Source organism: Ranitomeya variabilis, chromosome 2, assembly GCF_051348905.1.
Source record: "Ranitomeya variabilis isolate aRanVar5 chromosome 2, aRanVar5.hap1, whole genome shotgun sequence".
Lineage (NCBI taxonomy): Eukaryota > Metazoa > Chordata > Amphibia > Anura > Dendrobatidae > Ranitomeya > Ranitomeya variabilis.
This window is the reverse complement of record NC_135233.1, coordinates 759,908,567-759,932,934: the sequence shown is the minus strand read 5'-3', so window position 1 is coordinate 759,932,934 and position 24,368 is coordinate 759,908,567. Positions and strand designations below refer to the sequence as shown.

At 45.4% G+C, this 24,368-nt stretch overlaps 2 protein-coding genes across 3 annotated transcripts in view; one reads left to right on the top strand and one right to left on the bottom strand.

Annotated features, from left to right (window-relative positions):
• The window catches only part of LOC143809899 (uncharacterized), an 848,616-nt gene that overhangs the window by 541,324 nt on the left and 282,924 nt on the right, over positions 1-24,368 (bottom strand). The gene's annotated exons all lie outside the window — the stretch shown is intronic.
• Positions 1-24,368, top strand: part of UFL1 (UFM1 specific ligase 1) — an 84,460-nt gene that overhangs the window by 48,603 nt on the left and 11,489 nt on the right. For both annotated transcript variants that reach the window (XM_077289701.1, XM_077289702.1), the window contains exons 14-15: positions 13,005-13,171; positions 14,465-14,595. In XM_077289701.1, the coding sequence (XP_077145816.1) occupies positions 13,005-13,171; positions 14,465-14,595 (298 nt within the window). The remainder of the gene's footprint in view (positions 1-13,004; positions 13,172-14,464; positions 14,596-24,368) is intronic.

Here is a 24,368-nt window from a genome sequence, read left to right as displayed (position 1 = left end):
CAGGGTCAGAAAGGTAAAAACAGGCTGGGTCTTGAAGGGGTTAACCCCTTCATGTCATTTGACGTACTTAAATGTCATGGTCGGATAGGGGTTCCCGACTAATGATGTATAGGTACGTCATGGCGTTCGTGTGTGGCACAGGGGCCGTGCCAGGGTGATAGTCATTGGGAACTCTGCCTCGGTTGTCAATTCTAGGAACGGTGCGGGCACTGCCCCTGAGTGTTTAACCCCCTAAATGCCGAGATCGATATTGACCGCAACATTTGGGACAAGGGGGAGGGGGGGGGGGGGAAGGTGACTCCCTCTCCATTCCAAGCAGCACATCCATGACATTGTGAATGTCCAGTTGTCATCATGGAATTCCAAGGTCATCGTGACTACCTCCGAGCCTGCCAGTGACTGTGGTCTGCTTGGAGCATGGTCTAAGAGGCTTCTGTCCCTGTAATACTGCATTATACCAGCTAGCAGAGTAATGAAAGTTAACCTCTTTCTGACCTCGGACGGGATAGTACGTCCGAGGTCAGATCCCCTGCTTTGATGCAGGGCTCCGGCGGTGAGCCCGCATCAAAGCCGGGACATGTCAGCTGTTTTGAACAGCTGACATGTGCCTGCAATAGCGGCGGGTGAAATTGCGATTCACCCGCCACTATTAACTAGTTAAATGCCGCTGTCAAACGGAATTTAACCGGCGCATCCTGCCGGAAATGAGCGCATCGCCGACCCCGTCACATGATCGGGGGTCAGCGATGCTTCTGCATAGTAACCATAGAGGTCCTTGAGACCTCTCTAGGTTACTGATGCCGGTTTGCTGTGAGCGCCACCCTGTGGTCGGCGCTCATGGTACACCTGCAGTTCAGCTACATAGCAGCTGCTATGTAGCAGAGCCGATCGCGTTGTGCCAGCTTCTAGCCTCCTATCAAGGCTATTGAAGCATGGCAAAAGTAAAAAAAAAAAAAAGTAAAAAAAAATGTGAAAAAAAAAATATATATAAAAGTTTAAATCACCCCGCTTTCGCCCAATTGAAAATAAATCAATTAAAAAAAAAAATCAAACCTACACATATTTGGTACTGCCGGGTTCAGAATCACCCGATTTATCAATTAAAAAAAAAAAAAAAGGATTAACCTGATCGCTAAACGGCGTAGAGAAAAAAAAATCGAAACGCCAGAATTACTTTTTTTTTGGTAGTCGCGACATTGCATTATAATGCAATAACAGGCGATCAAAAGACCGTATCTGCACCAAAATGGTATCATAAAAAATGCCAGCTCGGCACGCAAAAAATAAGCCCTCACCCGACCCCAGATCATGAAAAATGGAGACGCTACGGGTATCGGAATATGGCGCAATTTTTTTTTTTTTATATTATTTTTTTTTAGCAAAGTTTGGAATTTTTTTTCACCACTTAGACACCTAACATGACTAGGTTATTTTTTATCTATGAACTCATAATGACCTGGAGAATCATAATGGCAGGTCAGTTTTAGCATTTAGTGAAGCTAGCAAAAAAGCCAAACAAAAAACAAGTGTGGGATTGCACTTTTTTTGCAATTTCACCGTACTTGGAATTTTTTTCCCGTTTTCTAGTACACAACATGCTAAAACCAATGATGTCGTTCAAAAGTACAACTTGTTTCGCAAAAAATAAGCCCTCACATGGCCATATTGCCGGAAAAATAAAAAAGTTATGGCTCTGGGAGGGAGGGGAGCGAAAAACGAACACTGAAAAACTGAAAATCCCAAGGTCATGAAGGGGTTAAAGTCCCCTACAGGGATTAAGTAAAAAAGTAAATTTAAAAAACAAATCACAAAATAATGTAAAAAAATTATGAAGATAATATTATACCCAGAAATACATATATTTATGTAAAAAACATTTTTTTCACATATTTGGTATCACCATGTCTGGAACAACCTAATCTATAAAATGTCTCACTAGTTAACCCCTACAGTGAAAAAAATAACTAAAAAACACTGTGTGCTTTTTCATCATACCACCGAACAAAACGCGGAATAAAATGCAATCAAAAAGTCAAATGTAAATAGAAATGATATATCTGAAAACGTCATCTAGCCCCGCAAAAAAAAAAACAAGCCACCATACATCTCAGTCAGTAGAGTAATAAAAAAGCTATATTTCTCAGAATATTGCGATGCTTAAACAATTCTTTTTTTTCTATTAAATAGTTTTTATTGTGTATGAGCCACAAAACAAAAAACAAAACAAAAAGATACAAATGTGGTATCACTGTAATTATACTGACCCGAAAAATAAAGCTGTGTTATCAATTTACCACACCGTGAACAGAATGAAAAAATAAAATAAATTCCTGAATTGCTGGTTTTTGTTCATTCTGCCTCCCAAAAATCAGAATAGAAAGCGATCAAAAAATGTTATGTACCTGAAAATGGTGTCAATAAAATGTCAACATGTCTCTTAGTCTGCAGAGGTTGGCACCATTGCGCAGGTGTAGGGTGCCAACCTCCGCAGCAAGGTAAGGACAAGTTGGTTCCATGTAGCAAACTTTTTTTGGTTTCTTTTTGAGTTTTTTTTTTTTCTTTTCATTATATGTTGGCCTTTAGGGTTATGCACATTATATGCAACCACTATAGAAGATCATAGTTGAACGCTTTCTTTGTTTCTACCTTATCTTCCCTGTTAGGGCCCTACAGTGTCAGACAGGGCAAGCCGAAGTTCAAGCGGGGGCGCCACTGCGCAGGATAAGGGTACCAACCTCCGCAGTTAGGCAGGGTCACTCTAGGCCATTAATAGAGCGCATCTATACCTTCTGTTGTGTGTTGTTGTTTTTTTTTGTTTGTTTTTTTTTCTTTAGGTGAGTGACCATGTGTTGGCCACTATATTATGACTGTTTATAGATTACTCTTTTTTTAACATATCTTTGAATAAAAGTGATGGTTTGTTATTCATATAATATGTGACATTTAGTGTTAAAGTTGGTGAAATATTCTACTTGTTTTTTGCAAAAAAAGCAACTTTTAGTGTGTGACAGCATCCAAACGTAAAAAAGATATAAATCTCGTATCACTGTAATCGTACCAACCTGAAGAATAAAGTAGCCCAATCATTTATACCGCACCAGGAACGGCATAAAAATTGAATAAAACCAATTCTTGACCTACCACTGATTTGTTTATTCTGCCTCCCAAATATCGCAGTAAGGCTCAGCTCACATATATCCTTCGCTCTACGCTGAGCGCTTACAGTTGGGTTTCCGTGTAGATCTCTGATTTATGTGATTCAGACAGAACCCCCTGCGGTAGATTCCCTATAATGAGGCAGATGGAGGCACTGTGGACGCCATATAGCGTATGATCCGGCGCTGTCTGTCTTTTTAGGCATGCATAAAAGCGTAGCCCGCAACAGTTTTCTGCACCTCTTAAAAGAAGGACACCGCTGAACAGAGTCCAGACTAACTCTGCTGCCTAATTATAGTGAATGGATCCTTCGGGGGTTTCATCTGGATCACGTCACTCAGAGATTTAGATGGAAACCCCAAAGTAAGTGCTCAGCGTAGGGCACAGGGTAAATGTGATCCAAAATGTTATGTAAAATGTTCCGAATACAAGCTTCAAATCAATCCACAAAAAACAAAGTCCACACTCAGGTCAGTCATCGGCAGGGCTGGACTGGCAATTCTGGCAAATGCCAGAAGGGCCTGTCGGGTCGTGGGCCGCCTTGTCTGCTACATTGTTAACAGAATTGGTGTTCTTGTGATTACCATACTGTTAAGAGTTGCGATGGAGCACAAACTCGCTGACTTCGTCACTTACCCCAGCAGGCCACAGGTATCATTAGAAATATTGGTCTTGTAGTAAATCTTGCTTTCCTCCATCCAGGGTAATATTAGTAATATATCCCATCTGGTGCTTGGGTATGGGGACAACATGGGCCTGTGGGATTTTAAATGCCAGTGCTGAATTTCAGCCCCAGTCCGTACCTGGTCATCGGTCAGTAGAAATATAGGGGGCTTCCATGTTACTGGTAGTACAAAGGCTCTGGAAAAGTGATATAACTTTTCACACCCTAAAGAAATCCAACAAATTTTTGCACTACCAAATCTAAATGGTCCCCTCCCTTCTGAGCCCCACAGTGTGCCTGAACCACATTTAGCATCCACAGGTTTGGCATTTCTAAAGCTATAAACAAGGCCTACACCCACCAAAAAGTGTGAAGGTGTACAATAAAGTCAACTAGATTCAGTGCTAAATAACTATAGAAATCATAACGAGAAAGCGCCATCAGGAATCAAATAATATAAAAATATCAAAGCTTTATTATGAACAATGTAAAATCATAAACACAGAAATATATAGGGATGTGACAGGGGTAAGCCAAACTAAGTGGAATGACAGAAAAAAAACAGGCACCAACAGGTATATAGAAAATAAATGAATTGCTGTAAGGTAATATACATCAATGCATGCAGTGAAGCATATGTATAGTGTAAATCCTTGACGGAATTGAACCAAAGCAGAATACCTCCAAAAGGGCTGTATGCCACATCTGAAAGAAACCCCCGAGCTAAGAGACGTCTAAGTGAAATTGTAACAATTACCTGAACGTGCCTAGAATCCTGTGGGTGCCACTCGTCCCCAACGTGTGTTTCGGCGCGCTGCCTTCTTCTGGGGTTTTGCATTACTGTAGCGATGCAACCCCCCTTAATTTAGGGAAGCATGAGCTGGGCATAACGTACTGGGCACTGAAATGGCAGATTTCTCTATCCCCATGATGGCACCACGGAGAGAGGGGTCCGCCCCCAGGGACAGGAAACCTACAGGTGAAAAAGGGCGTACCTCTCTCCCACATCAGTTGGTTTCCTGTCCCTGACGGGGAACCTACAGCACGTACCTGAAGGATCTTCGTGGGATTCCAGGGGCTGGTGCAGTCGACTTCATGACAGGGGGCGCCCTGTTACGGCTGGATCAAGCGTTTTTTTCCCCTTTTTTTCTCCCTTGCCTGAAGCACCACTACAGAGGTCGGCGGGCCTCATGGGTGAGTGAGGGGAAGGCAGTGAAAGGATCAAGTCTGCCTTCCTCGGAAAAAAAAAAAGGGGGGGGCATGAAGGAGCGGGCGACGGCGGTCACCGAAGGGCTCTACAAATAACATGGAGGTAGCGGCAGCTATCTTTCCATAAGCCCAGCTAAGTTCGGGGAGACACCCGTGGGCAGAGACGCCGGCGCCATTACCGCCAAGTCAGGTGCAGGCGCCGACCGCAAGCGCTGGTATGCGCTCGCAGGCGCCATTACCGCAAAAGCGCCGACAACTGAACGCTAGTGCGCGCGCGCCGGCGTCATTACCGGCCGACAACGGAACGCTAGTGCGCGCGCGCCGGTGCCCCAGCGCTTACATTCCCTCATGTGAGGCCGGCGAACTAGGGAACCGGAAGTTGGGCGGGCGCATGCGCGGACCGTCACTTCCGGTGTCGCCGGCACAATACAATAAAAGAAACGCCCAGCAAACGGAAAGTGTGGCAAATTCAAACTCCGGTGCACCAGACAGTGCGGAGGCCACTATGAGCGAAAACGAGCAGCAGGTTATGCAGGAAGCTGTCCAGCGATTACCTGAGCAGACACAAGTGCAGCGGCGTCTGCACTTACAGCATCAGCGAAAAGGAAACGCTTCCTCTGTACAGCACAGTAGCAGCGGACGATCAGAGTCTCAACGCAGTCGGGGGTCTGCAAAAACCACACGGCCGGCGACGATTCCAGCGGATACAGTCCCCAGGCCCGAGACGGTATCTCTGATCCACAGGGGGTGAGTGATCTACGTGAAAGTGCTGAGTTTAATACCGGGTTACTCTTTTTTCCTAGGGGAGAAAAAGTACAGGCAAAACTAAGCACAGGGAATGTGCCATATGTTCAGACGAGCTGCCTTCCTCCTGGGAGAAGAGACTATGCAGCGGTTGTATAAAAAAGACGATTCAGGAGGAAACCCCATCATTTGCCTCAGAATTAAAGTCATTAATAAAAAGCCAGGTAGAAAGTGCCATTAAAGGCATTAAAACCGCAAAGAAAAAACATATAAAAAGTCCTGAGTTCCCTGAGTCTAGTGCGGACGAGTCAAAAAGCGAGTTATCAGACTCAAATAATTCATCAGCTTCTGACACCTCTTCAGTATCCTCAGAGGGGGGGCGCAGTTGCTTCCCTATCGAGGAAACAGACGCTTTGGTGAAAGCGGTCAGAGCAACAATGGGGCTAGTAGATGAGCGACCTAAAAGAACAGCGCAGGACATAATGTTCAGCGGTCTGGAACAAAAAAGGAAAAGAGCATTTCCAGTAAATGAGAAAATTCACTCTCTAATTAAAAGAGAATGGAAAAAGCCAGACAAAAAAGCTCTCCTGACCCCCAAAAGGAAGTACCCGTTTGATGACCCAGCCTGCTCGTCCTGGAGTAAGGCACCAAAGTTAGATGTGGCCATAGCAAAGGCCTCAAAAAAGTTTGCCCTGCCATTTGAGGACATGGGTACCTTAAAAGACCCGATGGACAAAAAAGCCGAGATTTTCTTAAAAAACTCCTGGGAAGCGGCAGGAGGCGGGCTCAAACCAGCTGTCGCGGCCACCTGCACGGCCCGCGCGCTAATGGTGTGGCTCGAGCACTTGGATTCCCAATTAAAGGAGAAAGTCTCAAGAGACACAATTCAAAAATCAGTGTCCGTAATGAAAGGTGCAGCAGCCTTTTTGGCGGATGCATCGGTAGATTCGGCCAGACTAGCAGCCAGGGCTGCCGCCTTCTCAAACGCCGCAAGACGTGCTCTGTGGCTAAAATGTTGGCCAGGGGACCTTCAAACAAAAACGAGACTGTGTTCAATACCCTGTGAGGGTGAATTCTTGTTCGGCGCAACGCTAGATGATATCCTCGAGAAAGCCGAGGATAAGAAAAAGTCTTTCCCTGGTTTCCCCAACCAGTCTTACAGACGTTCCTTTCAGAATAAAAAATTTTATGCGGAGAAAACCTCCGAAAGGGAACAAAGAAACATGGGAGGACAAAAGAAACAAAACCAGAGGTTTCCTATTCAACAAACCCACTCCCGATAATAAAAAAAACTCAATGAAGGTGTCCCCCAGGTTGGTGGGAGACTGACCGGGTTTCTTCCAGCCTGGGAAAAAATTTCAAGCAGTCCCTGGATACTAGGCATAGTACGAGAAGGGCTCAAGCTAAAGTTCCGCATTCCCCCCAACAACCTCTTTATGGTGACACCGCAGAGACAGTCTCAAGAACAGTCGGCTCTCCAGGAAGAAATTCTAGGCCTAGTCCAGAAGGAAGTCTTACAGGAAGTCCCACACCAGGAAAGAGGCATGGGCTTCTACTCTCCCCTCTTCCTCCGAAAGAAGCCAGACGGATCATACAGGACGATAATAAATCTCAAAAAATTAAACAGTTTTCTCGAGATCCCACACTTCAAAATGGAGACAATAAAATCTTGCGTAAAAATACTCTTTCCCAGGTGTTTCATGACTGTTCTAGATCTACGAGATGCATATTATCATGTACCGATCCACAAGGATCATCAAAAGTACCTCCGGCTAGCAGTGAATATCCAGGGGGAGGTGAAACATTATCAGTTTCGGGCCCTCCCATTTGGGTTAGCTATCGCACCCCGCGTATTCACGAAAATAATGTCGGAAGTGATGGCTCATATACGGGAACAGAATATCCTGATAGTTCCCTACCTGGACGACCTCCTTGTAGCAGGGACATCATTCCATCACTGCAAACAGCAGTTGGATTTGGTTATGACTTCTCTGTCAAGCCTAGGTTGGCTGTTGAACCTTACCAAATCCAAAGTAGTCCCATCACAGGTACAGGAGTACTTAGGGATAGTCCTCGACTCAACCACACAAGTGTGCTATCTTCCTCAGGGGAAGATTCAAAAAATGACACAGGCTGCGGTGCAGTTGTCAACATCCCCAGTCACCACGCTCAGAAAAGCCATGTCCCTGCTGGGCTCCATGACAGCCTGTATCCCGGCCGTACAATGGGCACAGTGCCATTCCCGGGACTTACAATGGGAGACTTTAAGTTCAAGCCTGTGTCTGGGAGGAAATTTAGACGGGCAATTAAGTATATCACCAACTACGATACACTCCCTAAAGTGGTGGGCGGACCCGATAAATTTTACCAAGGGGGTCCCTTGGGCACTGCCGACGGAAAAAATCCTAACGACGGATGCAAGCCCCTGGGGGTGGGGTGCTCATGTAGACGGTCAGGTGGCACAAGGGAACTGGAGCAAAAATCAAGAGCTAACCTCATCAAACATGAAAGAACTGCTAGCGGTAAAACTCGCCCTAACACACTTTCTAAAACTCCTCCGCTCCCACCACGTAAAAGTCTTCTCAGACAATCAGGTTGTGGTGGCATACCTAAACCACCAAGGGGGTACCAGGTCGCAAACACTGATGGAAGAAACCCGATCCATCTTTTATATCGCAGAACACAATCTGAAGTCCCTAACAGCCCTTTACATAAAGGGTTCAGAAAACCAGACCGCAGACTTCCTCAGCAGAACACGCTTGAAACAAGGGGAGTGGGAGCTGAAACAGTCGGTGTTCAACCAAATAGTGAAGCGTTGGGGAGAGCCAGAAATAGACCTATTCGCGGACTATCAAAACCGGAAAGTGAGAAAGTTCTGCTCAATCGATCCCCGGGGAGGCCCAGTAGCTCTGGACGCTCTTACAGTCCCCTGGAACTATCGTCTCGCCTACGCGTTCCCTCCAATATCCCTCATTCCCCTAGTCTTGAGGAAAATTCGGGAGGAGGGGGCAACAGTGATAATAATAGCTCCATTCTGGCCTCGCAGAATATGGTTTTCTTGGCTGAGAAAGATGTCCATAGACAGCCCGTGGGTTCTACCAGACACGCAAAATCTGTTATCCCAGGGCCCAGTGTGTCACCCCAGTGTAAAAACCCTACATATGACAGCTTGGCTTTTGAAAGGAAGCTATTAAGCAACAAAGGGTTTTCATCCAATCTGGTGTCCACATTACTACAGAGTAGGAAACTCGTAACCACCAAAATATATGGCAAAGTGTGGAAAAAATTCATGTCTGTATTGGGGGCTGACCCAGCGGGGGAAATCCCAATAGAAAAAATTCTCGAGTTCCTGCAAAAGGGTTTGGAAAAAGGTTTAGCTACAAGTACTCTAAAGGTTCAGGTAGCAGCCTTGGGAGCACTGTATAATTATGATCTAGCCAGAAACCGATGGATCGTGAGATTCATCAAAGCCTCGGGTAGATCAAGACCTGTTCCTTTGCATAATGCCCCTCCATGGGATCTAAACCTTGTTCTAAATGCGCTAACCAAATCTCCTTTTGAACCCCTGGCAGACGCACCCCTAAAGATTCTATCTTTAAAAACCACACTCCTAGTGGCCCTAACCTCAGCCCGTCGCGTTAGTGACATACAAGCATTGTCCGCGTGTCCTCCCTTCACTCAAATTCTCGAGGACAGAGTCATTCGAAAAACAGACCCGGCTTACCTCCCAAAAATCGCGTCACAATTTCACAGGACACAAGAGATCTCCCTGCCCTCATTCTGTCCCAACCCCAATAATGAGGGAGAAAAAACACTACATACCCTTGATGTTAGAAGGTGCCTACTCCAATACTTGTCAGCCACTAGGGAGTGCAGGAAGGATAGGGCTCTGTTTGTCTGCTTCCAGGGTCCACGGAAGGGACAGAAAGCGTCAAAAGCTACGCTAGCGAGGTGGATAAGAGATGCCATCGCCCTATCCTACTCATCCAGCGGGGCGGCCATCCCGGAGAATATAAAAGCGCACTCGACCAGAGCAGTGGCATCATCCTGGGCGGAAAGAGCTGGCGCTTCAATACAACAGATATGTAGAGCGGCCACTTGGTCTTCCCAGTCTACATTTTTCAAACACTACCGCTTAGACTTGACCTCCTCTGATCTCACCTTTGGTCGAAGGTTCTAGAGGCAGTGGTCCCTCCCTAAGAGTTACAATCTATGCAAATCTCTCCGTGCTGCCATCATGGGGATAGAGAAAATTGTAGTTACTTACCGATAACGGTATTTCTCTGATCCCATGATGGCACCCGTATATTCCCTCCCTTTTCACACACAGGTGTGCACATGATAATAATATTGATAATTAGTTTAGTCACGGTGCCTCTGTTAAGTTAAATTGTTAAGCTTAATTTGTGTAAATATTAAGTTGCAGCTGAAGTTCTGTATAAGGCTCTGTAAACCAACTGATGTGGGAGAGAGGTACGCCCTTTTTCACCTGTAGGTTTCCTGTCCCTGGGGGCGGACCCCTCTCTCCGTGGTGCCATCATGGGATCAGAGAAACACCGTTATCGGTAAGTAACTACAATTTTTATCTACCAACATTTAATACTACTTGTTTCTGTAAAACAACCATGGAGTTAAAATCATCCCTACACCTGTAGATAAATACCCAGAGGGGTGTAATTTCCAAAATGGAGTCACTTACGGGCTCTATTTATGGAGTCCGCAAACTATTCTAGGAAAATCTGCGCACCTGGAGGCAAATAGCTCTCCGTCCCTCCCGAGTCTCGCAGTGTGGCTAAGCAGTACTGTACAACCACATATGGGGTATTGGCATGTTCAGGAGAAATTGTATGACAAGTTTTGGTGCCATTTTTACCCGTTTTGCTGTGTGAACATTTAAAATCTGGGGCTAAAACAAAAGTTTTGTGGTAAAAATTGAACTTTTTTTTTCTTCACTGCCCAATGGTATACAATTTTGTGACCCATCTGTGTTGTCAACATGATCACTGCTGTTCTGGTACCTCGGGGACTCTGCCACTGTGAACCTCAAACCACTCTAGAATAATCTGAACACCAATATGACACTCAATCACTTCTGAGCTTTGCACTGTGCCTCAAACGTCATTTTCGACCACTGAGCTATTGATGCATTCGGGAGAAATTGCACAACATATTGTAGCATTCATTTTCTCCTATCATCCTTTTTGAAAATTAAAAACTTGGGGCCAAAAGCAACATTTTAATGTAAAACATGGTAATTTACCATTTTCTCACCCCAATTCTGTGAATCATCTGAGGGTTAAAAATGCTCCCTATACTCCTAGATGAATTCTTCAAGAGGTGTAGTTTCCAAAATTGCGTTACTTGTGGTGGTGTTTACACTGTTTACTCACAACAGTGGCCCTCCAAATGTGACATGGCGTCCACTATCTAATCCAGCCAATTTTGGGCTCCAAAAATCAATTGGTGCTCCTTCCCTTCCATGCCATGCACCCAAACAGTAGTTTTCCTCTACATAAGGGGTATCTGCGTACTCAGGAGGAATTGCACTACAATTTTTATGGTCCATTTTCTCCCGTTACCCTTGAGAAAATGCAAAATTTAGGGCAAAACAGCGGACACACATGGTTTCCCCAGCGCCGGATTCCTGCAGCGGCTGGGGAGATGTGTGTCCGGTGGAGGATGGGCCAGGAGCAGGGTGCCACAGGAGGGATCGCCGCATACTTGCTCTGCTGAGTTCTCCGGTATAGGACCTGTGTGAGGTCATGAAGAGGGCGGGCTGGAGCATCACATGACTGCCCAGAGCCCTCCCTCTTCATGATGTCATCAGGTCCTGCAGACACTTTACTGAAACAATGCAGCTTCCTCAGTTGTGATTCTCCAGCTCTTCATTACCTGTCACCACAGTGTGGCTGGCTGGCTGCAGGACCTGCACAGCATATACAAGTTAGTATTAAATAAAAGCGTATTAATTACAACACATAAAAATGCACTCTGCCACTACTGTGGTGAACTATTACTCCCAGCATGTCATAGGATCTGCAGGACATGCTGGGAGTTATAGTTCTCCCATGGGATCTTAAAGCAGCACTCCAGTGTTATTTTTCAGTGCTGGAGTGGAGCTATATAAGCCCTGTGCCCCCATTCTTATACTCACCCTCCAGTCGTCTAGGAGCGTGGGCGCCAATTATATCATTTGGGGTGCCAACCTCCGCTGCAAGGTAGACCCAGAGGCTAGGGCTTGTAAGGCTGAATATATTTTTAATATTTGTATTCTTGTTTGTTCTTTTTGTATATTTTAATGCATATCTAATAAAGATAATATTTTTTATAAGGTCTTTTTTGATGGTGCATAGAGGCTTTCAGTCAATCAGAAGGAGGGAACGCTGGGCAGGAATAGAGCTGGAGTGACAATGCATTGTAGTATATAGCAAAAGTGGTCAAACTATCGCTATTTCAAGTCTTCTAAGGAGAAGTTAAAACATGTATAAAAATATTGAATAAAAAAGCATATTTGGTAACTCCATGTCAATGAAGGTTAGATCCATCAAAATAAAATTAATGAACCTATGCCATGAATAAAAAATAGAGACACACTAGATTTGCTGGTTTTTGGACACCATACTTCACCTCCTTCCTCCCCAAAAAATGTGATAAAAACCAATAAAATCATCGTATGGACTCCCAATGGTACCAATATAAATGACTGCTCACGAAAAAGAAAGTTCTTTCAGAGCTCCATCAGTGGAAAAAAAAAATTAAAAAAATGATGTAATAAAATTCTTTAATAGAAACTTCAAAAGTTCGAAATATTTTGAAAGCAGTGAAATGAAAAATCCATATATAAATGTGCATCGCTGTAAGTGTACTCCCCTGTAAAATGAAGTTACCAGGTCAGTTTTAAAGCACAGTGGACACCATAAAATTAATTTGTTTTTCTTCAGCATTTCACCCCACTTGTAGTACGTTATAAAGTACATTGGATAATGCTGTTCAAAACTACAATTTGTTCTGCAATAAGAAAAGCCCTCATATGCCTGTATAGGGGGAATCTATAAAACAGACGCCTGGAAGGTAATTAAGGCTGAAATAATCCATACAGTGGCAACACAATCTGGCTATGGGAAATATTGAGGTGTAGTAATAGACTGCAGCAATCATTAATAGAGGGATATGTGCTGTGTATAAAGTATGTGCCGTTATAAGCTTGGATTTGTCACCTAATATTTTGCAGACCCCTTACTAAAAATTACCAGGAGGTGGTGCGTTCTGTGTTCATGTCATCAACATCATCCTCTTCAGGAGCCAGCCGAAAACAAACCATGAAAGACTTCCAAGAAGAAGTGTCCGCTCTTTATAACAACATACGCTTGTTTGAAAAGGGGCTTAAACTTTTTGCAGGTCAGTTGATTTTGCTCCACTTCATTGAAACGTCTGTGGGTCATGTACGTGTTCTATCTGTTTACCATAGAAGTAACACATGCTCATCATAGTCTATAGGGCTGGTCAAATGTCTGTGGGTTTTTATAGACCGACTGGTTTGCAAAAAGAAGAAAATCACAGAGATGTCCTATTGTAATCCAAGTCACTAATCATAACTGCCTGTACATGTCTACAGGTCTGTGAAAAATTACAGTACACATTACTGTCCGCTTGTTTGTGGGCCATGTTTGTGCTTTACATATACAAATAGGATTCATGTAGCATCCCGTAAGTCCGTATTGATCCTATAATGACTCTTAGGTTAAGAAACCAAACCAAGGCCCATTAAAGGGGGTCTATATTTATTTTTAGGATTGCTAATTCCAATAGGTGGCGCTAGAGTTCACGTCCTCTTCCTCTCTGAAATAGCTATTTGCACATTTAAATTCCCAGACGAGCATTGCATGGCCTATATGTCTCCTTACGCTGGCTTGGCGCTCTCCACAAGGCGAAATGTCCCCTTTTAGACCTGTATGAGCAGATAATATACAGATGATCAGGTTTTTAAATACATCAAATAGGGATTCCATACATCAGTTAGGACTATATGGGTATACCTTGACGTTTGGTGGAGCAGCTTAGTATACATTTTTTGCAAAAAACGTATCAACCAAATATCCTGGTTTTTTTTACATCTTTTTACTAGCACTTGCTGATTACTGTGATTTTTTTTTGCGACAGAGTGTTTTTGGTCTTACTGTGCTCTTTTGTGTCTTCAAGTTTCTTGGTGGTGTGTGAACATGTTCCTACAGACTTGTTCACTGTGCAAGTAGCCCATGTGTTTCTGTATCCTACCTGGCTTACAGAATTTGCACTGACTCGTGGCCACAGCATATTACGTATTTTCCAAACCCTCAGAGATTTTCTGTGACAAATGGAAGATAAGCCATATTAAATGTCACTGGAAATGTGTCGGTATCTCTGTAAAGTAAGATGCTTAATATCCAAGCTTCGATACTGTATCTTCTGAATTGTCAATTTTTTTTTGTTTAAAGTAAAATCCTTTATAAATATTCTCCAATGACTGAAATCCGAAAAGGAAATAGTGAATGTGGGTGACATGTCTGCATCAGTTCAAAAGCATGATGTGTTGTCTACATGCAGGCTGCCACTAGGTGCCATCTCCAGAGGGCATTAACCCTGTGTAGCATAAATCTGCCTTATGTTTTTATATTCTATGTCATATATGAAATAGATTTCTGTGATTTGCAGATGAAACCCAAAACAATCTCGCCAAGCATTTGCTGAAGACTGCTTGCACAGATATTACCAATCTCATCTTCAATTTCCTGTCTGGCGATATAATGATGGCTGTGGAAGACTATTTAACAATTACCAGCGAGGTACCGTGTCTTAGGTTTACTAGATATGCTCTAATTTCTACCAGTTATATCAAATATTTCTTCTTTATATGGTCAAGAAAACACAAACCTAGTGAAGAAATCTAAGACGTATGGTGACCAACCACAATCCACATTGTACACGTCATCAGGCAGGAGGGCACAGGTAGACAGAGAAGAAACCAAAAGCCCCGTTTCTCGTTCATCTTATTGAGGGATACAGTAATCATGGGTATAGTCTGCTGCCACCTGGAGGCTGACACTAATAATGCAACTAATTGAAAATCGGCTGCTCCCCGGCAGACTGTACTTTGCCTGCTAGCAACAGGCTTCTCCGTTTTTCATGGTGTCAGTTGGAGGCAACTGAGGTCTGAGTCTCTGAACTATTTTAGGACTTTAGAGGCCATTGTAGGTGTTAACCTTTCCTCTTTCTCAGTCGCCCATGACAGCACACCAGAGAGAGGGGATCCGCCCTTCAGGGACAGGAAACCTACAGGATAAAAGGGCGGTACCTCTCCCCTGCATCAGTTTTGGTTTCCTGTCCCTGACGGGGAACCTTCTGGACGGTACCTGAGAAGCTGGAACCGTGAAGAAGCCTGGAATCCGGAGCTGGCCAGTCCGAGTCCTGGCAGCGGGGAGGCCCCTGCCACGGCTGGTGCGGTGTCCGAAGCCGCCACGGCTGCGACCGACGGGCCGTCAGCGTGAGCGGGAGGAAGTGTAGCCGCCACTCCGGATAGGAGGCTGGGGCTCCCGACACTCTGCCACACTCAGGACGCCGGCATTTCCAAAATGGCGCCACACCGGAGGTAGTATGTGGCTTCCGGTTCGGGGGCAGCGCTGTAACTAAGGTGTACCAAGATGGCGCTGCCCCGGAACTGGATTGCTTCATTTCCGGGTCCCTGACGGCGCGCGCATGCGCAGTAGCATGACAGAGAAAAAAAAAAAAAAAAGGACGCTTCCTCCTTCACGCAGCCACAGAGGAGGGGCTATTAAGAAGCACTCTGTTTAAAAGATGGTGCGCATAGGAAACTCCTTGCTGCATGCCGTCCCAAGCTAATAGAGCCATGGAAGACAGCGACCAGCAGCTCCAGCCGCCGCCGCCACCGCAGCAGCAGCAGCGCCACCACCAACGACCGAAACCGGACGCACAGAAGAAGCGAACCTCTGCGGGCACCCGGAGTTCTCGGTCTGGTAGCCATTCCACACAACGTAGCAAGAGTTCCAGTGTGGTGAATCAGCTACCATCTACGGATCTCTCTCTTCAAGATCCTACCCCTCCTCCAGAACCGGTACCTGTGGCTGCGTCTGATTGGTGAGTGATCTTCGTGAAAGCTCATTTGTTTGTAACTGGGGTCCCTCTTCTCCTTTATCCTAGGCAAGGAAGAGAACGGCAAAAACAAAGCACAGAACCTGCCCATTATGCGATATAGAATTACCGCAATCTTGGGATAAAAAGTTATGTGATTCGTGTATTGGTCAAGTCCTCTGCGAGGAGACACCAAACTTTGCCTCTGAGTTACGCTCCGTAATCAAAACAGAGGTAGAGTCTGTTTTTAAAACCCTTAAAGGAGGAAAGAAAGTCAGTAAAGAAAAACCTAATCCCTATAGGAACTCCGATTCCTCCAGCTCTGATGTCGTAAACTCAGATACACAGGACTCCTCCTTCTCTTCTTCAGATGACGAAAGGGGAGGTCGTCATTGTTTTCCCTTAGACGAGGTTGACGGCCTTGTTAAAGCAGTGAGGTCGACAATGGGTGTATTGGACCCTCGTCCTGACAAAACCGTTCAGGATGTCATGTTCGGAGGACTATGCCAAAAAAAGCGAAAAGTTTTTCCCCTAAATGAAAATATACAAACCTTAATCAAAAGAGAGTGGGAAAAACCAGAGAGGAAAAATGCATCAGTTCCCTCTATTAAAAGAAAATATCCATTTGAAGAGGAATCCTCCTCTTCATGGGATAAGGCTCCCAAACTCGACGTGGCGGTAGCTAAAGCCTCAAAAAGATACGCGTTACCATTTGAAGATATGGGAACCCTAAAGGATCCTCTTGACAAGAGAGCCGACACCTTTCTCAAAGGTGCCTGGGAGTCGGCGGGGGGATGCCTGAGACCGGCCATAGCAGCGGCTTGCACGTCACGCTCCCTTATGATCTGGATTGACAACTTAGAGAAACAACTGAGGGATGGGGTACCCAGAAATAAGGTGTTAGACTCTATTCCCATGATTAGAGGTGCCGCGGCATTTCTAGCCGATTCGTCTGCCGATTCGATTAAATTAACGTCTAAATCTGCAGCCCTCTCGAATGCCGCACGCAGAACCCTGTGGCTCAAAAGCTGGCCAGGAGATTTACAAACTAAACACAAACTGTGTTCTATTCCGTGTGAAGGCAAGTTTCTCTTTGGAGAGACTCTAGACGACATCCTGCAAAAAGCAGGCGATAAAAAGAAAGGGTTCCCCATCCTACCTCAAACGTTCAATAAACGGCCCTTTCGGAGTAGGAAATTCTTTAGAAGAAGACCGCCAAGAGAACAAAACCGCTGGGAAGATGGGAAAAGAAGAGAAAGAGGTTTCCTCTTCGGTAGTTCCCCACGAGATAAGAAACCCCCCCCTAAGTGACATCTCCCCCAGGGTGGGAGGGAGGTTGTCTCAATTCCTCCCGGCCTGGGAAAAAATCACTACCAGCCCCTGGATACTAAATCTAATACACGCGGGTCTTCAAATAGAATTTTTTTCCCTACCCCCCCGACATTATGTAGTAACTTCACCGAGGTCTTCTCCCCAACAACAAGAAGCTCTAGAACTCGAAATCCTAAAATTATTGGACAAAAATGTCATTCTGGAAGTTCCCCCTCTGGAGAGGAAGAAAGGTTTCTACTCCCCATTATTTCTGGTTCCCAAACCAGACGGGTCTTTCCGGACCATAATAAACTTACGGAAACTAAACACTTACGTAAAAAACAAACGATTCAAAATGGAATCAATAAAGTCGACAATAAAAAACCTGTTTCCGAACTGTTTCATGGTAGTTCTAGATCTCAGCGACGCGTATTATCACGTCCCCATCCACAAGAATTCTCAAAAATTCCTCAGACTGGCAGTGGTCATGAAAGGGCAGATAAGGGAATACCAATACAGAGCCCTTCCCTTTGGCATATCAATCGCACCTCGCATCTTCACCAAATTGGTAGCAGAGATGATGGCACATCTAAGGGAAGAGGACATCTTAATCGTTCCATATTTGGACGACTTTTTGATTGTCAGCAGCTCGGCCCAACTCTGCAGTCAGCATTGCCAAAGAGTGATAGACATTTTGGGAAAACTAGGCTGGTTGGTGAACCTTCAAAAATCAAAACTGGAACCAACCAGGGTTCAGGAATTTTTGGGTCTTACTTTGGACTCAAGTTCCCAAGAATGTCGCCTCCCAGTTCAGAAAAGACAAAAGATATTACATCTAGTGTCGGAAGCTTGCTCAAAACCATCCATGTCTCTGAGGAAGGCGATGTCGTTACTAGGGTCCCTCTCTGCTTGCCTTCCAGCAGTTCAGTGGGCGCAGCTCCACACGAGACCCCTCCAGTGGGACATTTTAAAAAACCAGAGTTTACTGAGAGGTCGGTTAGAGGGTCGCATGACTCTAAGTTCGCCTGTTATTCATTCCCTAAACTGGTGGTTAAATCCCACCAATCTATCAAAAGGGATTCCATGGGTAATAGAAAACCCTCAGATAGTAACAACAGACGCAAGTCCCACAGGGTGGGGGGCTCACCTGAACAACAAAGTCGCTCAGGGGGTATGGTCAAGTCAGGAACTCGAGACTTCCTCAAACCAAAAAGAGCTGAGAGCGGTGAATCATGCACTACGTTTTTTCCTAAGAGAATTACAAGGGCATCACGTCCGAATTTTTTCAGACAACAAAGTAGTTGTAGCTTACTTGAATCACCAGGGGGGTACCAGGTCTCAAACACTAATGGAAACTACCTCCGAAATTCTCAGCCTAGTGCAGAACAGTTTTCTATCCATATCAGCCCTACACATAAAAGGGGTAGAGAACCAGGAAGCGGACTTTCTAAGTCGTACCCAACTAAAACAAGGGGAATGGTCCTTGAATCAGGGAATCTTCAAAAAAATCACAGACTTATGGGGCATCCCTGTAATAGACCTCTTTGCAAACAGGCACAACAAGAAGGTGAAAACCTTTTGCTCCTTAGATCCCAGAGGGAATCCTCGGGCAGTAGACGCATTTACGATTCCCTGGACACACACCCTTGCATACGCATTTCCTCCCATCATCCTCATCCCAGCAGTTCTGCGAAAAATCAGGCAGGACAAATCCAGACTTATCCTAATAGCCCCCTTCTGGCCCAAAAGGGCCTGGTTCTCCTGGCTGAGGATGCTATCGATCACAGATCCCTGGGTCCTTCCGGATCTTCCGGACCTTCTGTCTCAGGGACCGGTGTTCCACCCCCAGTCAGAGAATCTCCACTTAACAGCGTGGAATTTGAGAGGTCACTATTGAGGGATAGAGGCTTTTCTAACAAACTAGTTTCTACACTAATGAAAAGTAGAAAACCAGTGACCACAAAAATATATGGTAAAACTTGGCAAAAATTTTTATCCTCCTCCGGGGTCAGGTTACAAGACGGGGTTCCAGTGACTGAAATATTAGAATTTCTACAAAAGGGGTTAGACCTGGGCCTTTCAATAAGTACCTTAAAAGTACAAATATCAGCTCTAGGAGCACTTTACTGTGAAAACATAGCAGCAAACCCTTGGGTGATGCGGTTTATCAGAGCAGCCGCAAGGTCTAAACCTGTAACAGTAAAAAAATTACCAACTTGGGACTTGAACCTGGTCTTGTCAGCCCTGACAGAACCCCCGTTTGAACCTGTAGAGTCAATACCTCTTAGGATTCTATCACTTAAAACTGCCCTCCTAATAGCCCTGACATCGGCCCGCAGAATAAGTGATCTCCAAGCCCTGTCCGCAAACCCTCCCTTTACACAAATCCTGGATGATAAGGTTGTACTAAAAACAGACCCTGCCTATCTACCCAAAGTAGCATCCATATTTCACAGGTCCCAGGAAATAATCCTTCCTTCCTTCTGTCCAGACCCTAAAAATAGGAAAGAAGAAAAATTCCACACACTAGATGTGAGAAGGTGTCTAATCCAATATATTAAATCCACCCAACAGTGTAGGAAGGAAGGGTCTCTTTTTATCTGTTTCCAGGGGCCTAGGAAAGGACTCAAAGCTTCTAAGAGCACTATAGCACGATGGGTGACAGACACAATAGCCTTGGCCTACTCATCCACCGGGAACGCCGTCCCACAAGGACTGAAGGCCCACTCTACAAGGGCTATGGCGACCTCCTGGGCCGAAAGGTCAGAGGTACCATTAGACCAAATCTGTAAGGCGGCCACCTGGTCTTCACCTTCAACCTTTTTCAGACACTATCGCCTAGACCTAGCCTCCTCGTCTGACCTAACCTTCGGAAGAAGGGTTCTACAGGCTGTGGTCCCTCCCTAACCAATATATCTCTGCAATTCTCTCTGGTGTGCTGTCATGGGCGACTGAGAAAGTCATAGTTACTCACCGATAACGGTGTTTCTCAGAGCCCATGACAGCACCTACTTATTCCCCCCCTCATCACGTGTGCGGTGAGCACATTATTTTGTGTGAAGTGCCTTTTTATATAGACACGGTGTTTACCTGTTAAGCAATATGATAAATTGTACTTTTTCTGTTGTTGTAACTAACCTGGAGGACCTCCGATGCTCTGTAAACAAAACTGATGCAGGGGAGAGGTACCGCCCTTTTATCCTGTAGGTTTCCTGTCCCTGAAGGGCGGATCCCCTCTCTCTGGTGTGCTGTCATGGGCTCTGAGAAACACCGTTATCGGTGAGTAACTATGACTTTTTGCTTTTTCAGATGGATTGCTTTTAGGGTAACGGTGTAATTGATCACTCTGTTTCACCCACGTAGTAGTGGAGGGTACAGGCTGAATTGCTCAGTTGGCATCCTCTCCCAGCTGTACAGCTAGACCATGTACCTTGACGCAGTCATCGATCAGGTACCGGGATGGTGGTCTTTTTGCCTCGTGTTCTCCTACCCGCCCCCCATAGCGTGCATGTATGTGTGAAGCAGAAGATGGAGTGTGGAATGCCCAACTTCTAGCACGGAATCCAGCTTCTTGAAGACAAATTAGTTATGTAGGTCCCTTGCTCTAGCCCTGCGTTTATCTGGGTTCCCAGTGGACGTTGTTCAGCATGGTGGCATCTCTTTTTGCAGCGTCTTGAGTCCTAGCAGATACTCTGTTGCCTCCGTTTTACCCCTGTCACTTCCTAGTGGTTTATTTGGTGTCTGTCCCCTGCTCCTCTCTTTCAAATCCTTGGTTGTTTTTCCTTGGGTCAGGGGATGTTTGAGTGGGAGAGGGGCTCCTTTGCGATCATAGTCCTGGCTCTGCTTTCCTAGGTCCACATTGCGTGCATGTTTGCTCAATAAAGATGCCATTTTAAGTTACCAGTGGTGAGTTCTGCTATTTTTTTCAACCTTCCTCTTGTCCATATATGAAAAATACTGCTGTAGCTGAGCATCAACCTAAACTGTTGTTTTTTTTTCTGAACGTTGTTAATTTTCACATTTAAAGTGTTACTTCCAATTATAAGTGTCGTGGACAAGTGAGCAGTGCTCCTTGTATGTAGTACGATCCTGTCAGGGCCTCACCATATTCTCAAACATTAGTGACCCTCGGACTGGGTAGGCTGTTTGTTGTTGGGGTACTTGACGCTTGCAGAGTCTCATCAGCTCTCTTCTATCACCATTTGTTTTCTTGGTAGTCCCGGTGTCTTTTCTAGCCCTCATAAGATCGGAGTCCAAAGAATATCGCGCACTCTCAGCTATCTAGTTTACCCTACTGTGTTTGCATCCTGTTTAAGGCTGGGTTTCTCTCGTACCACGCCTTAGCATATCAACTGCTGGTACCTCTTTCCTCTTGTGCCGATTGATGCTCAGGGGCACCTGTAATCAGGGTATGAGGAGGTGTCTTTTCCACTGCATGTGTGCTGTCTTTAGCTCTTCTGTATTCTATACCTTGGTGGTGATTGTTACCACTCTTAGTACTATGGCCAAAGCCCAGTCTCACATCTGCCAGTAGGACAGCACAAGCACAGGCTAGGGTGGAGGCTGTCCAAACAGTCTTGGATCGGGTTCACCAGACTGCCCTGGTTACCCTTAGGTAAACGCAGGTTTTTCAGCGGTTCAATCAGTAGCAATTTTCACTTCTTGCACCGCCTGCACCATGTCGTCACTTACGCACTCCTTTTCTGTAGCCTTGTCTAAGAAGGGGCCGAGTTTGCCAGGGGATCATTGTTCTGGTTTGCACTTGTAAAGCAGCGAATGGTTACCTCCCCGTTCTTGGTAAGCTGGCCATTTTACTGAGTAAGTCAGACCTACCAACTGTGGACCTACAGTCCGGCGAGTCTAGCAGAGAACCCTGCATCCGAGATGCTGCTCTGTCTGTCCTGAAGGATAGGCCCTCCAGCTCAGACCTGCCAATTGGACGAATACTGCAGGTGACCCTGCAATCCTGTGGTTATTCTGATCACCTTATAGAGTGAATCGGACCTACCAGCTGAGGACTTCAAGGTGGACGAATCCCACAGAGGACGCTGCAAACCCAGAAGTTATTCAGACCGCTTTTTTGAGTGAGTCAAACCCTTCAGATTAGACCTCACAGCCTTGCAGATTCCACAGGCTAACCTACAACTGGGACACTAGGTGGGCCACCTTCCACAGCAGGTAATGGGGGGCATGTTGCAGAGATGATTTAGATAGCACACTACCTCTTTCCTCAGTGAGTCAAATCCACTGGAGGGTCTCTCTATAGATCGCATCTCATATTTTGCAATCTACAGGAACTCCAACCTCCTCCTCATTGGCTCTCAACCCCCAGCAGAGACTTTGAAGGAAGAAGGTTGCGCTGATGACCCAGACAATGCGAATGGTTACTTACTGTGCTCTGACTACTTTCGGCGGTTGTACAATCTATGCCAGTGTAGCGGACTATCTTCAAACTAGGAAGTTCTTTCAACTAAACTAGATCCCTCGCAGGAGGTATCGGAATAGCTCAGTCAGTACTCTCTAATCTATTCCTTTACCATCGAACTCCTCGGTAGCATGTAATCAGTCCTGAGTGGATCCTGACCACTTCCCAGGGCAAATGCTTCTTCAGAGAGGAGTCAGTCAGGCTAACCTAGGCCTTCAGTTTAGCCTGTTGCACAGGCATTATTCTAACTATTTTTTCTGAGTAGGCCATCAACACAAACAAGGCCTGTGACTGATCATGCAGGTAATCCAGTTGGCACCCGGACCACTATTCAAGGTGAGTCGCCGTCTAGTGGGGATCACTTGGTAGGTCAGTTGGCACACATGGACCAGGGGGTACCTTGGCTTCGTCTTAGGTGAGTCTGTCCAGCTAATTCAGATTTGATGCAGTTGCAGGACTTATGTGCACTTCTTCAACTTCGAGCCAGTATTTTTGTCTCAGGAAGAGACCGCTCAAATTACTGCATCCTTTAAGGCGATTGTCCGGTCTAAAATGAAAAGTGCCTGTCCTAGTCCTTTTCACCTACAGTCTTTGACGTATGGGTTGTTGAGTCTAGCAATGCTCCCATCTTTTCACCTTTTATGAGAGCACTGGCCGAATCCCTTTCATTTGGGGGTTAAGGCATGTCGTCCAAATGATCGACTTCTGATACGTTGACTGGACCTGACTGGACCTCCAGGGTGTCTGGAGATCTTAGGCCTCTAAGTGTCTCCCATGTAGCTTCCCGCCTACAATACAGCTTTCCCCTGTAAGTGATGGGTCAGAGCAGACATCTGAGCTCTTCACTTTCCAGACGAATTTTGGTCTTTCCTTATTAGGGCAGGATTCTCCTTTCCCATCTTGGATTGAGTATTTTGAATGCCGGGTTTGCTTAGGATTCTCCTGTTCAGCATGGAAAATGGAGCCAGACATCTCGCATATCTTTCCTAGGGTTGTTGTCTTCTACCCAATTTCTTTTTGGTCATTTAGCTTACCAGCAGGACGGTCAGGTCCGCAATTTGGAAGTCTCCTGTTCTTTCAGATTAGGGTTTTCTGACTAGGTTTAAGGAACAAGGACACTTAAAGGTCATTTTTATGTCATGTAATTTAGCACCTGTTTCATAGGTGAGAATCTATGGGCAGCGACTATAGGGCAATATCCTTCTTTTTACTACTTGCAGGTCTAGATTGAATTAGGGCAAACTCTCAAAAGCCAAGTTCCTGCCTTGGCTATCCTGGTCCAGCAGAATTTATCTTATAGGCCAGAGGTCATAGCTGCCTACCCGGGCAGGGAAAACTCGCTGCCACTATATTATTTCCAGGGAGCCGGGAAACCTCTAGGGGTCCAGCCGTCCTTTGGTCCTCACTCTTTTGCACTGATCAGAGGGATCTCTCCAGTTAGTTTTTTTGTTATTTTTCTCTTTCCTTCTTCAGGACAGAGCAATTGGATGTTCAGCTCCCTCCTTTCGTTTTAGTGGAACTTTCCACTTTTTGACTTTGAGGAGATAACTCTCCCTTCTTTCGATTCTTTGCCTCCATGAGAGGATCTCACATAGGTGGATGTAGCCAGAAACTGTTCAGCTCTGCCTGTATCTCAAAGCTCCTCTTGTATGCCTTAGGGGCATCCCGCTACACTCTGGCAGAGCTCCGACCGCCTTTAGAGTGATCTCTGCTTCCTCTTTTAGATCAGACATT